Source organism: Mustela nivalis (assembly GCF_964662115.1).
Source record: "Mustela nivalis genome assembly, chromosome: 16".
In the NCBI taxonomy this organism is placed as follows: domain Eukaryota; kingdom Metazoa; phylum Chordata; class Mammalia; order Carnivora; family Mustelidae; genus Mustela; species Mustela nivalis.
In genome coordinates, this window is record NC_139035.1 from 44,483,359 (window position 1) to 44,498,739 (window position 15,381).

The window sequence follows — 15,381 nt, forward strand, 5'->3', positions numbered from 1 at the left end:
TTACAGACAAGTTTTGGCCAAATCTGGTTCATTAGCAGCCAATCCTAGACTGGGATTCAGACCTCCTCCCAATCCAGTGCTTTACAATACAGCTGCCATTTCCATTTACACAAAAGAAAATGGGTTACAGCTCCATAAATCTAGATCTGATTATGGGGTGCCTGGATGACTCAGTTGGTTGGACATCTTACCTTTTTTTTTTTTTTTTTAAGGTTTTTATTTATTTATTTGAAAGAGAGACCGTGAGAGAGAGCATGAGAGGGGATAAGGTCAGAGGGAGAAGCAGACTCCCCGTGGAACTGGGAGCTTCATGTAGGACTCCATCCCGGGATTCCGGGATCACGATCTGAGCCAAAGGTAGTCGCTTAACCAGCTGAGCCACCCAGGCGCCCAACATCTTACTTCTGATTTCAGCCCAGGTCCTGATCTCGAGGTCGTGAGACTGAGCCGCACATGGACTCCTGTTCAGTGTGGAGTCCGCCTGTCCTTCTCCCTCCCCTTCTACTCTACCCCCAGCGTACTTGCACACACTTGCTCGCTCTTTAAAAAATATAATAAAATCTTAAAAAAAAAAAAATCTAGATCTGATAAGATGCCTTTTTTGGTCCAAGCTCATTTAGAAGAAGAGCTGCCCTAAAACAAAACTTTCCGAAGCAAACACAGTAGTCACTGAGAGTAAGAAAGAGATCAATGGGAGTTGATCTGGAGTTGATCACTGGAGTTGATCACTGGAGTTTAGCTCAATCTATTTGATAGATTATCTCAACTATGATTCAGTGAAGGAACAGACATGCATGTGAGCACTAAGACTGCTGGAATTCAAGAACTTGAACAAAGCTGAAGCAGATGACTTCTGCACTTCCCTCCTAATCAAGATTGTCCATTCTAAATGAAAGGCCAATATCACATATGCTACTACAGCTGCAATCTGTAAATATCTCATTTCAGCACTGAAATATTCTCAGATAGAACCCGACGCAGATCCATAAGTACACTCAATTTCTCCCTGACAACAGTGCTCCAAGGATGGAGCACCTGGGTGGCTCAGTGGTTTAGGCCTCTGCCTTCGGCTCAGGTTATGATCTTAGAGTCCCGGATTGAGCCCCGCATCAGGCTCTCTGCTCTGCGGGGAGCCTGCTTCCCCTTCTCTCTGCCTGCCTCTCAGCCTACTTGTGGTCTCTCTCTCTCTGTGTGTCAAATAAATAAATCAATAAAATCTTTAAAAAAAAAAAAAAGGTGCTCCAAGGACAGCATTTTTTCAAGATCTACAGATGCTATGAGAAATTGTACTAATGGCTGAACACTTAAAACTCTAAGCATTAAAATATCTAGTACAATTAGATTGGCAATTTCACAGTCACCACTCATCCCCCTAATTCAACTCAGATTCAACATATTAGTGTTACAATTTCTTACCATAAAGAACAAACGGGATGGATGTGCGCGCTAATTATTTTAGCAATGCCTCTTGTCAAGAAATCCCAGATGACAATTCGGCCATCGTTACAGCCAACCGCAAGCAGTGTGCCCCACCTGTTAAAGGTGCAAGTCAGGGCCATGCTGATACAATCCAAGGTTCCATCGGCTTCCTAAAAATTAAAACAAATACAAGAATATAGACAATGCCATCCAGGTACCCAAATTATTTCTTAAAGACTCTCTATCACCTATATGACAGTTCTCTTTAAATTATGATGTATGCCAAAAGAAACTATGTGTCTTCTTGTACCTATTAGACTAGCCAAAACAAGGAAGTGATAAACACATGTGATAAATCCCATTCATTACCAGTATGACTTTGAACCCACCGAGCAGGGCAATTAGGCAAAATATAACAAGATTCACTGAAAAGAGTCATCCTACTGACCCTATAATCAGTTCTTGGGATTTAGTCCAAGAAAAACAGTTTAGAACAACCTGTATGTGCAATATTAGGAAAGTCAAATACATTATTTTGTGTTCGTAACAAGCCATTTAAAATAACCATAATGACTACACTGAAACACATTTCAAGTATTACAAAATATTCTTACATTTTAAAAAGTAAAGTAGAACATACATATTACTACTATGCAAAAACACTGATTGATTGAAACTAGAAAAGCACTAAGGAAAAAAACCCTACATACAGGTGATAGTACTGATTGTGAAAAATTCTTCAAAGAATTGTTTTTAATTTACTGGGAAATGAACTGTGTAAAATTAAAACATTATGGTGAGATTTCCCACCAATATTGCCTATATATTTCCTCTATTCTCAAAATTAAACACTGAGTTCCTTATCATAGTAAGAGGTATCATCATACTTAAAGCTTCTACTGTCAAAGAAAAGTGGTGGGGAGGATCAAATAACATTTTCCATTCAAACACAAAAGATAGCAAGTTATCATACTCCTAAATTCACAATAAGATTATACTCTAAAAAAAAGACTATACTCTTACCTCCGGATAATTCTGCCCAAAGGACTCTGCAACAAAGCACAGAAAGAGTTCATGGAGCATTTGCAACAAAGCAGGAATCCTCCAGCTCACAAACTGGCGGACACAATGGTTTGCGAAGTGTGGATGGGAACTGCCTCTGGCTCAGGGACTCCAGAGGGGTCACACCTATTTTCATCACCATACCAAGACTGCTTCTGCCTCTTTACTCTCCCGTGTCCCACTCCTGAGGCCACAGCACCAGCGATATAACAGAGTGCATGCAAAAGTAGATGCAAGAATTCTACCAACCTCTACTTAGGCAAGCAGTGAGAGCAACTTGTAACTGTAAAGCAATGCTCTTCTCACTAATTTTGTTTTACAAAAGTTATTTTTAATAAAAATGTTATTTATGTAAACAGGTAATGGAGTTATGTTGGCTATTTTGAATTACAAACTTTTAAATATCCAATCTGTTAAACTATCTCAAGTCGGATGAGCTCTCTAGAACCTTCATTCACAGCAGCCAACCAGAAGTGGCCCTTTACCTTCCTAACAATGACATTTATGTTGTCACAAAATCTGGTAGTTGATTAAAGATGCAATTCTCTACTCTCTATATTAATTTCTTAAGCAAATGACATTTGGCGGCTAACACCCCTAGCCATGTTTTTCCTGTCTGAAATGCAGTGTTCACACAAGTCGCAAACATCTCGAACAGCAGATGACGGCAGGATGATACCGCCTGCTTCTCCGAAGTGTCCGGGTCAGCATGTACTTTTAACATTACCTAAGTATGTTATTACAGTGGTTTTTAAACTATACTGAGAACTACAGATCCATGAAAGCTGTTTCACACATAAGGCATCCAAATCAGATTTCATCTAAAAAAAGTCGTCTACTCTTTAAAAAAAAGTCTGAAACCCAGTTTTATTAGACTGTCCTTTATAAAAGTGTAATTAAAAACGAAAGGGCAGGAGCTCCTGGCTGGCTCAGTAGAAGAGCATGCAACTCCTGATCTTGGGATCAGGAGTTTGAGCCCCAGGTTGGATTGTAGGGATTACTTAAACCAAAACCAAAACAAACAAAACAAAACAAAAGGAAGAGGAAGAGAGGAGGGAGAGGAGGGAAAGAGGAGGAAAGAAAAGTAAAACTACAGTAAAAACAGGAAAACCACTAAAAAACAAAAAACAAACAGCCCTACAATAAAGAACACTAAAAGATGGAACTAAACGCAATGTCCCCAAAAGGTAATTACCTTGATGTATTTAATGTGAACCAGATTTAAGGTGACTGACTGCATTCACTTATGAAAGAATGAACTGAAATCCTGAAACCAGTAGAGAGGTTTTATTTTTTTAAAGATTTTATTTACTCATTTCAGAAGGAAAGAGCGTGCGAGTTGGGGGTGGGGGGGAGAGAGAAGCAGGCCTCCAACCAAGCAGGGAGTCCCAGGTTCACGACCAGGGCAGAAGGCAGATGTCCAACCGACTGAGCACCCAGGCACCCAGATCAAAAGGTTTTTGAAGAAATTTTCGTAAGTTACTGAAGTAATACATCCAATACAGAAATGTAAAATCAACAAATGATCGTTTCCTCCCTGCAACCCACTCACCAAGGCAAAAGCTTCCATATATTTCCATATGCTTATATAAGTAAATCTAGAAGCATATATTTGTATGAGCATTCATGTATATAGTCCTGTTTTTTAAATAAAACACTACATCTATAATATGACTTGTTTCCTTAGCAATTTAGCTCAGAAATCTTTCCAAATCAGTAAGACAGATCTATACATTCACGTGGTTGAGGGAAAAACAAACAAACAAAAAGCATTTATCCAAAAATTAAAAACAAAACAAACAACAAACCACAACCTGAAAAGACAAAGTACTGGGGAAGAAGCAGAGTACGACTGGCTGTGTTGCTATAAGGGAAAGCCACGCAGAAGATTCTGAGTGAGTCCAGGATCCAGGGACCATTTTTAACGTACGATCACCTCTCAACACAGACTACACCTTGTATATCTGGTTTATGTTTCTAGGGTAGGTTTTTCTTTTTTTGCGGATCATCCTAGTTAACAGAACTACAGTAAAGTGTTTAAGGAGCACAAAGAAAAACTGACAACATGTGAGAAAGACCAGGCTCATCGGGGGCGGTTCTGTTGGAGGACCAGAATCAAGACTGCGGTCAAGCAGGACTACAGGAAGCAAGGCCCTTTCCTCAGAGAATGCTCAAGGTCACCTTTATACTCTTCATCTTGCCACCATCTACCATTTTATGGGACAATTATATTGCTTAGGTTTTTAAATCCATACTGGGGGAAAAAAGGATGCCCAAAGACGTGGCTGCCGAGGAGAAATAAAACCCTTGTCAGAGATTTAACTTCATAATACACTTGATACAAAAAACATGAGTGGCTTCTACAGCAAAACACGCATATCCAAAACTGACTACAGAAGAAAAGTCCTTGACTGGCTCAATGAGTAAAATACACAATGAAAGGCTGTTAAAGACACAGCATCAAAAGGGAGGAGGGGGGCAGACCCATAAGGATTTTGTGAGCAGTTTCTCCTAGTCTCAAGCAGCAGAAAATTACTAGATTATTCAAGCTATTCTGAGCGGGAAAAAAATACTAGTGTTTTTTTTTTGTTTTTTTGTTTTTTTCTTTTTTGTTTTGTTTTATAAAGCCAACATAACTGACACCAAACCCTCAGAGACAATACAAAAAAGAAAAACAAGAATTTTCTCAACACAAATGGGACACAATATTTCACCTTCACACTCAGCAGACTTGCAAAGTAACCTCTAACAGTATATACAATTATAACCAAATTCGAACCACAAAGCTTCTGGAGAGTTTGCTATTTGACCATGTAAGAAGACATTGCGACAGAGCAAGAGAAACAAGGATGAGGGTCTAGGGTACTCCAAACAGTCTAACAGCAAGATGCACTCTAATGTACATCCTGAGTCAAGAATGTTTGCACAACAGCCACACTATCCTATCTGTAGATACTGAAAACACATTTGCTAGAACTCCATAATCACTTCTAATAAAAGGAATAGAGGGGATGCCTAGTTGGTTAAGCGGCTGCCTTTGGCTCAGGTCATGATCCCAGGGTCCTAGGATCAAGTCCCACATCCAGCTCCTTGCTCAGCAGGGAGCCTATTTCTCCCTCTGCCTCTGCCTGCCTCTCTGTCTGCCTGTGCTCGCTGGCTCTCTCTCCCTCTATCTCTGACAAATAAATAAATAAATAAAGTCTTAAAAAAAAAAAAAGGAATACAGGACTACAATAAATGATAAAATCTACCAAAAACACAATTATCATTCCAAAAGGTGAAATATTAAAACCATTTCAATAACTATCAGCAACTAGGCAGGGATATATCATTACTAGTTAATACCATACAAGAAATGAAATAACTGGTTTAACCACTGAATATAAGGAGATAAAACTATTTCTCTTTTGCTGTCACTGAATACCACAAAAACACAAGAGACTCTAATAAGAAAACTAATTAATAAGAAAATAGGGAAGGGGCTTCTGGCTGGCTCAATAGAAGAGTGAGCAACCCCTGGTCTCAAGGTCATGAGTTCCACCCCAAGTTGGGTGCAGAGTTTACTTATAAATAAACAAACTTTTTTTTTTAAAGACTTTATTTATTTGACAGATGGAGATCACAAGTAGGCAGAGAAGCAGGCAGAGAGAGAGGAGGAAGCAGGTTCCCCGCTGAGCAGAGCCCGATTCGGGACTTGATCCCAGGACCCTGAGATCATGACCTGAGCCGAAGGCAGAGGCTTAACCCACTGAGCCACCCAGGTGCCCCAACAAACTTTTTTTAAAAAAACAAGAAAATAGGGTAAGGTGGCTTATACAAGAAAAATATTCAAACATTAATAGATTTTCTTTACATTAGCAATTAGAATCCAAAAATGGAAATACAAAGAAAAATTCCACTCATGATGGCTACAAACATAAAATATTTAAGGAACAGGTCGTAAGGTAATGAGGAAGATACAAGACATGTATGGAGAAAACTATAAAATCTTAAGTAAGGCCATAAAACCTAAATAAATGAAAAGACAATCTACATTCTGGGATGGGAAAACTTAATGGCTTTCTCTAAAAAAATAAATGTTATATAATTCCAGATGGAATAAAGACAAATGTGAAAAAAAAATTCTAAATGTACTGACGCTGCTGAAATATGATAAAGGTGGCATTTCAATTTAGTGGAGGATTTATTTAACATATAGGGAATGACAAGGGACCATATGGAAGAAGAAAAAAGTAATTCCTCTCATATAACATATCAATTTCAGGTAAATCGATGTTTTTAAAGAACAAGAATCTTAGAAGAAAATCTAGGAGACCTCATGTATTATCTAGGGTAGGGAAGACCTTAACCAAATGAGGAACACCAAAAGAAAAGAGAAATAGGTTTGATTAAATAAAAATTTAATATTTTGCATGGCAAAGTTCCTATAAACAATTAAGATTTAGAAACAAACTTTCGGGGTGCCTGGGTGGCTCAGTGGGTTAAAGCCTTTGCCTTGGGGCACCTGGGTGGCTCAGTGTTAAGGTTAAGCCTCTGCCTTCCGCTCAGGTCATAATCTCAGGGTCCTGGGATCAAGCCCCACATCAGGCTCTCTGCTCAGCGGGGAGCCTGCTTTCTCCTCTCTCTCTCTCTCTGCCTGCCTCTCTGCCTACTGTGATCTCTGTCAAAAATAAATAAACTCTTTAAAAAAACAAACAAACTTTCAAGGCAGATGACTGATAGTTGATACCTGTATTACAAAGCAACTTATACATCAGTAAGAAAAAACAACCCAAAAGACAAAAGGAACATAAATAAAAATGAGATGCCACTTTCATCCATCAAACAGGTAAATTTAGGGGCACCTGAGTGGCTCACTCTGTTAAGCTTCTGCCTTGGGCTCAGGTCATGATCCCAGGGACCCGGGACTGAGCCCCAAATCAGGCTCCCTGCTCAGCAGAGGGTCTTCTTTTCCCTTTCTCTCTCCCTCTGCCTCTACCCTGGCTTGCACTCCTGCTCTCTAATAAATAAATAAAATCTTAAAAAACAAACAACAACAACAACAACAAAAAACACAGGAAAATTTAGAGAACATCTGGGGGTGCAGGAGAGGGCACAGGGACATTTTTATATGTCACCTATTAAAAATGGGAATTATGGGGTACCTGGGTGGCTCAGTGGGTTAAGCCTCTCTGCCTCAGCTCAGGTCATGATCCCAGGGTCCTCGGATCAAGCCCCGCATCGGGCTCTCTGCTCAGCAGGAAGCCTGCTTCCCTCTCTCTCTCTGCCTGCCTCTCTACCTACTTGTGATCTCTGTCAAATAAATAAATAAAATCTTAAAAAAAAAAAAATGGGAACTACTATAGCCTTTTGGAAAACGGATCTGACAATATCCATTAAAAGCAAAACACAGGGGTGCCTGGGTGGCTCAGTCGTTGAGCGTCTGGCCTCATTCAGCTCAGGTCATGATCCCAGAGTCCTGGGATTGAGCCCCACATCAGGCTGCCTGCTTGGCTGGAAGCCTGCTTCTTCCCTCTCCCATTGCCCCTGCTTCTGTTCCTTCTCTCGCTGTGTCTCTGTCAAATAAACAAAAGCTTAAAAAAATAAAAGGCAAAACATATAGAGTCCTTACCTCAGCAATTCTACAAATGGAAATCTAATCTCCACAGATGTAAACACAACAGTGGGACAGAAGTACTAATATTTCAAGTATTGTTTTTGGTGGCCAAAAAACAAACAAAACCCACCCAAACGAAACAAGGTAAATGTCCATTAATAGTGAAACAGATGAATAAATTACATTGTATTCTAATACAAAAGTACTAATAAATTATGCTAATTCTCTTAGAGAAATTTGCATTGGTGTTACTAAGTAGAAAAAAAGGCAAACACAAAGTGTTTATTATATAATCTCATTTTTTATTATTATGTGTGTGTCCATGCGCACACACATATATATAAGCATAGAGAAAAATATGGAAGGAAATACATGGGATTATCAACAAAAAGGAGGCTGCAAGGGGAAAAAAAAGGATCACTTTTTTTTCAAAACGCATGGGAATTTTACCGTTGAAATTATACATCGTGGGGCGCCTGGGTGGCTCCGTGGGTTAAAGCCTTTGCCTTCGTCAGGTCATGATCCCATGATCCCATGATCCAGGGTCCTGGGATCAAGCCCCGAATCTGCTCATCGGGGAGCCTGCTTCCTCCTCTCTCTCTGCCTGCTTCTCTGCCTACTTGTGATCTCCATCTCTCAAATAAATAAATAAAATCTTAAAAAAAAAAAAAAAAAAAAGAAATTATACATCATGTGTATCTACATGAATGTGTTAAAATCCATCAGATCTAGGGGTGCCTGGGTGGCTCAGTGGGTTAAAGCCTCTGCCTTCAGCTCTGGTCATGATCTCAAGTCCTGGGATCGAGCCCCGCATTGGGCTTTCTGCTCAGTGGCAAGCCTGCTTCCTCCTCTCTCTCTGCCTGCCTCTCTGCCTACTTGTGATCTCTATCAAATAAATAAATAAAATCTTAAAAAAAAAAATCCATCAGATCTACCATCTCCCAATGTGTATGAACAATATTGTACAGTGTTAACTGAAGAAGGCAAGTTCCAAATAATGTGTATAAAAAGGTTCTATTTCTGTAAAAAAGCTAAAACAAAACCCTAATAAATTTGTTTAAACATTTGTGTGAGCAAGGAATAAACTATAGAATGAGAAACTCTAGAAAGTCACCATTTGGGGAAGGGGAGAAAGACAGTTTTTCTGGATGCGTGTTTGAACTGTTTCCACTGCTGTGATAAACACGTGCTATATTTGTTCATTTGAAAAGCAAGAGATTAAAGAACCACAGTGCACTTTCCTGACTTACACTCACACTGGCTCATCACTTCTCTGAAGTGCTCAAACCTGCACTTACCACGAGCAGCTACCGCTTACTGAATGCCTACGTGTCCAACTCCACACAAAGGTCTTTTATATATTCCCTTTCAGTCCTCTCTATTCGTGATTAAGAGACCACTGCTGGCACCCGCTACACCCCAAGACCTGACCTTTACTGACACCTGCTTGTACTCACCAACCCTCGTCCCATATTTTTGCTCAAGCTCTTCCTTCCCATTCATCTCTTCACTCGGGGGAATGGAAACTGAAACCCTCACGCGACAGGGTCCAGACCACTTTGAGCATAACCCTTGCCTGGTGCCTGTGCAGATGGACTGTGGAGTGACCTCCAGCTACCTTTACCTCATTAGAATACTAAATCTCCACCCAAAGAGGAACACAAGCCTCATTTCCATAACAATGCCTGTATAGCAGGTTTCCTTAAGGGAGCACTGGTGGCCTTATGCTCACCTCTACACGCAAGGACAAGGCTTCCCAACTAAATATTCATCCAAAAACCGTAAGTAGAAGGAATCCATTCACACTTGCTCAGAGAATAAATGGTTTTGGAAGTTATTCCCATGATCTCCTTACTTGCTTCAAATAAAGTCTACTTTGTGCACCAACTCCACGTGGTGCATCTGTGACTCACCAAGGAGCAAACTCTGTTGGTTCAGTGGCACTATTACATTCCATTTCACTGTTAAGTCACTTCCCAGGTGCACACAGTCAAAACATGGAACAACCAGAACCTGATCCAGAAACCATACTCTTAACTGTAACTACACTAAACAGCCTCTAGAATCTTGCCTGAATTTGACCTCAAGGTTATTAATGTATCATCTGTAAAACACAACACAATCCCCCCTATTTGAAAGTCAAAATGTGCCCATCTGCTTTCCTTCTGTACATTTTCCTTTCTCTTCCCACATCTCAAAGATCCACACCAATTACTCCCTCACGGCCACCGAATGGAATTTAACCAAGAGAAGTGAGCTCAGTGGCCTACCGAAAATTCCACCTACTGAGGATTTTTCTTAGCAACAACCAGTGTTCACTTTATTTGTTCCCCAAAAGCCATCCCTTTTCCCAGAGAAGACAAAAGGAAAATTGGAAGTTAAGCTTCCCACCTCCCTTTGCCAATAAAGCCCACAGGAAGCACATAAAAGGTCTGCGCTGAGTGCTGAATGAATAATTTTGGTATTACACCATCCAGCCCAACCAGGCAGGAAACTTTAGTCTTCACTCTCCACATAGTGTCACAAACCCTTCCTAGTCGCCTCACTTTTACAGTCTCGGCCTTCCACCACATTCATCTTCCTGACACTGTTCTTCAAAGCCTGTGCCCCGCTCAGACCTTCCCTTCGGCTAAGGGCGGCTGCTTTGCAGCAGCCTTTTCGGAATCTGAGTTAACAACGCTTCCAGCCCAGCCACACCAGCTCCCTCAGGGCCCTCCTTTCTGTCCTGGGAAGATCCTTTCTCCAAACTGCCCTTCAGCTTCCCAGCCCCTTCCAGCTTTCTCCCTCTAGGTGTCCTGATGTGGAAAAAGGTCTGTTCTCCACACTGCTGAACACCCACCTCCTTAAAGACCTGATTATCACCAGCTCTAAAGCTGCACAGACCTCTTCGCCCAAAGGCGCTATTATTTTCGATTCCAACCCATTCCCCTCTGTTGTAACGGTTAGGAGCAGAGTAGCAATTTCCATTCTGTTTCCTCAATCTAACAGGCGAGGACACAGGCAAGGGCATTCTTCCAAAGAAATGCAATTCGCAGGTGTCTAGATAACCAATCCCACCTGGCCCTCATCTGATCCCTTCACCAATGTAATTGCTATGTGTCCTTGACTGCAGCCTCGCCTCCCTCAGCAGAGCTGCCACAGCCAACTTTCCAAGACCCGAATCTCACCTGTCACTTAGCTGCTTAAAATTTACTTCACCCAACAATATACTAAACTTCTAAGTATAATTTCAAAAAGTGATTTCATTCTGGCCCCTGCCAGTGTTATCCTCGCCATGTCTGGCTAACTTCGCATCAGCACCTAGCATAGAAGCTCACATAACCTGCCCTAAGCACCAGCTGTAGAGCACTGACCATTTCTTGAACATACCATATGCAGTCATGCCTCAGAACATCTGTCCCAACTACTCCCTGCACTGCTAATCAGCTTCTCTAACTTGTCCTTCCGGAAAAACCCTTCTCTATCTGCACTGTCTGGGTTAAATGACGCTTCCTCTATAAAACCATCCCCAAATTCTACTGCCAACCTCTACACTGCAGAATTAATTGCTTTCAGCTGAACTCCCAGAATGCATTTACTTATTACGGTTCCATATTAGACACAATTATTTATGTTTCACTCCTTCTAGCTCTACATATTTATTCAGGGCAAAGGCTGTATCTTATTTTGAGGTCTTTCAAACAGAAGGACCCACCCCCACCATAAGTGGATAAAACAATTTAGTGAGCCCCAACAAGTTTTTTAATAGATTCGAACAGAAGACATCAGAGGACACTGAGCATAACAGGAATTAAGTATAATTTTGAGAAACTTAGTTATATATATATATATTTGTATATATGATGGGTTGTGTGATAGAAAATAGATTTCCTGGGCACCTTGGGTGGCTCAATTGTTTGAGCATCTGACTCTTGATTTCGGTTCAGGTCACATCGCAGGATTGTGTCATCAGGTCCCTGCATCGGGCTCAGCACTGGGCATGAAGCCTGCTTAAGATTCTCTTTCTATCTACCCCCACTCCCTTCTCCCTCTCCCAAGAAAAAAGAGTTTTCTTCCTGTGAGTTGTAGTAAAAATAGTTTTGAAAAACTCTTACGTAACTTTCTATCTCCAGTGCATATTGTCAGATACCCAGCAAGAGCTCAGAAGTGACTACAGAAGTAAAATCACTACCTTGAGTGTTACATTAGCAGCACATTATCATTCCTTTCCTTTATCTGGACAGATATTCTTTCCCACACATGCTCCCACAATCACAATCACTTCTGTTCCTTGTGCTTTTTATCTCCAACTTTCTCCTTTAAAACTCAGTAATTTCCATAGAAATGTAGATTTCCAGACCCAGCTTTCTTTTAAATTGTCTAGCCTTCTTGGGGTGCCTGGGTGACTCAATCAGTTAAGCATCCCAACTCTTTCAGTTCAGGTAAGAATTGCAGGATGGAGGGACCGAGCCCGACATCACGCTCCACACTAGGCGTGGAGTCAGTCTGCTTGTCCCTCTTCCTATGCTCCTGCCCCCAACATGCACACATGCACATACTTGCGTGCACTCTCTAATAAATAAAATCTTTAAATATAAATAAACTGTCTAACCTTCCAATGCTAAATATTCCTAAATTTCACCCTCATGAATCTTCTATATCATTCAAGGAAAATATTTCCCATGACCATTTCTTTCATGTACTAGCCTACCTATCACTTTTCCCCCATGCTGAAGTTTTTAAAAATAAGGGTCGACCTCTGACCTCCACTCTGTCTCCCACGCCTTCCAAAAATGACTGTACTCTGGCTTCCACTCAAGTTGCTGATGGGTACCAAGTGCCTAAGGACTACACAGAGCAGCCCTTTCCCAGCTTTCAGCATTCACCTGCTCTACCAGTGGCTTCTGAGAGCACGACAACGTAGATCTACCTCCACGTGGATAAATATAGGGAAGCACTCAAAAATTTGCCTAGCTCATAATAAGTAATATATAATTCTTAATTTATTATCACTTATTTGTCCTCTTAACCCCAAAATATAGGTAACTGTCCAAGATTCTGCCCTCAGCAGTTTTCTTCTGCCCCTCCCACCTTCTCCCCTGGTCTTGTCATCCACTCACAAGGTTTCCTCAACAACCCACCTGCAGGAAAGTACACATCTCTTTCATAAATCTAAACCTACCTCCTGAACCCCAGATCCACACTCAACATGCCCAATGCTGTCTTTCCCCCATGTCCTTAAATGTTCATCAGTAACACCACCATTGGCTCCCATGATTTTCACTTCATAGTTCCTCACCACTGACGCCCCTACCACACACAACGATTCTCAAATTCTGTCAACTCTTACCTCCTCAGGGTCTCTCTGTTCCATTTCCTAGCTCGGGCCCTCTTTATCACTCATTTACTCTAGCCCTCCAAACTGGTTTCACACCATCCAAGCCTCAATGACATGCTGCTGTCAGATAAATCTTAATAATAAATAAATAAATCATAGCTTTGATCGAGTTACTTACCAGGTCAAAACCCTTCAATGTATCTGCCCTACTTTTCTTAAGAAGCACAGACTTTTCAGCTGGGCATTCAAGAGTCCACAGACAGCATCTGTTGGCCTTTCTTTTATTCACAGCACCCACAACCAGGCCAAGCAGGAACATTCTTTGGGTGTTCTCTCACTGATGTCTTGGCTCAAACATTCCTAATAAGCATTTCTCCTTGTACCTTCATGCTTCAGTCCGTCACTATTTCACCAGTCTTAAATGTCTACTCAAAAGTCCAACTCCTGGGACACCTGGGCAGCTCAGTTGGTTAAGCAGCTGCCTTCGGCTCAGGTCATGATCCCAGCGTCCTGGGATCGAGTCCCACATCGGGCTCCTTGCTCAGAAGGGAGCCTGCTTCTCCCTCTGCCTCTGCCTGCCATTCTGTCTGCCTGTGCTCGCTCTCTCCCCCTCTCTCTCTCTGATAAATAAATAAAATCTTTAAAAAAAGAAAAAAAAGTCCAACTCCTCCATAGAATTTTTGTTCCTGGATGCCCTTCTTGCCCAGCCTAGAAGACATTCACTCTCTCTCCTAAATGTTCTTAGCACTCGGTAATGACCCTTAAAGGCCTATGTTCTGCAATATATTATGGCTATTTGGATAATCACCTTAAGCTCCTTAAAGGTAAGGACCACTTCTTTAAAAACCTTTGTAGCCCTTTTAACATTCAATACAACTTCTGAGTTTTGTTTTTTTTTTTTTTTTTTTAAAGAAACTTAACTTTACATCAAGTCTTTTAGGAAATCTGGAAATATAGACTATCATGCTAAACACCTAATGAAAACCTCGAAGACAAGACCTAAGTTTTTAAACAGCTTGGGTCAGGGATAGGGAGGAAATGACTCAGAGAGCGTGACAAAAAGCAACTGCTTCTGTAGTTCTGTGTTGTGCACACCGTCCCTGTTACTTGAGCAGCTTAAACAGAAAGTCAAGATGACGATTCCAGGGCCAACTGTGCCATTTACTCACTTGATGCCTTCCAGTCACTGCCCACTAAGACTTTTTTCATGTGTCCAATGAGGGACTTCAACTAGAAGATCTCCAAATCCCCCTCCTTAAGCACCCCGAACGTCTACAAAACAATCTAACTTTTCCAGGCGCCCAAACCCCTGACAAGTCTTCCAAGCTTCCTCTCAAGCCTCACATCCTCACACTCCTTCTTCTCCAGAAACTCCGGTCCTGCCCGCCCTGGGCTACTTCAGCACCTTTGATCCTTGTCCTCAAATCGAAGTCACAAGCGGTCTGCGCCTACCACTCCAGCACTGATCTGAAAGCAGCCTCGGGAAAGGCAATGCAGCCTGCTTAAGCCGAAGCTGGGCTTCCTGCTCCCGCTGCTGCTCGGGAACAGGAGCGCCCAGGGATCCACAGCACAACTATGTCCCTGAGGTTGCAGCCCGCGTCCCTCCCGCCCAGGTTCCCTCCTTTCCAGGACCGAAGGGTTTCCTAAGACGCAACCATAGCCCTCCTCACCCAGCAACTCGAGGTTCATCCCTGAGGACTCCGGCAGCCTGGTCTCAGCTCCAGGAACGACGCCTTTTCCCCCCGCCTGTTTCTGAGACCTGCGTGTAAGTGGGGGGCGCCGCAAATAGCTTAGCGCAAGCTCCGGAGACTTTCTGGCTTAGAAGCCCCCGCGGCTTCCGCTTTCTTCCCCCGCCTTCCTTGTTCGTTTCAAATGGGCTGTCCATATAAACGCCTTACCCAAAAAAAGAACAAACTCTCTCGGAATCATTTGAGAACGCTCTTGACTGAGGGACAAAAATATCATTGTCAATGAATACTTTAAAAAG

General features: G+C 41.8%; 1 protein-coding gene across 2 annotated transcripts in view; it reads right to left on the minus strand.

Annotated features, from left to right (window-relative positions):
* The window catches only part of RBBP5 (RB binding protein 5, histone lysine methyltransferase complex subunit), a 38,007-nt gene extending 22,743 nt beyond the window's left edge, over window positions 1-15,264 (minus strand). Inside the window, exons 1-3 of one of the 2 annotated variants that reach the window (XM_082703901.1) lie at window positions 15,065-15,264; window positions 2,443-2,468; window positions 1,417-1,589 (exon numbers count right to left, since the gene is read on the minus strand). In XM_082703901.1, the coding sequence (XP_082560027.1) occupies window positions 1,417-1,589; window positions 2,443-2,468; window positions 15,065-15,083 (218 nt within the window). In that variant the 5' untranslated portion in view covers window positions 15,084-15,264. The remainder of the gene's footprint in view (window positions 1-1,416; window positions 1,590-2,442; window positions 2,469-15,064) is intronic. The other variant, XM_082703902.1, reaches the window with a different exon arrangement.
* Between the last annotated feature and the right edge of the window lie 117 nt (window positions 15,265-15,381).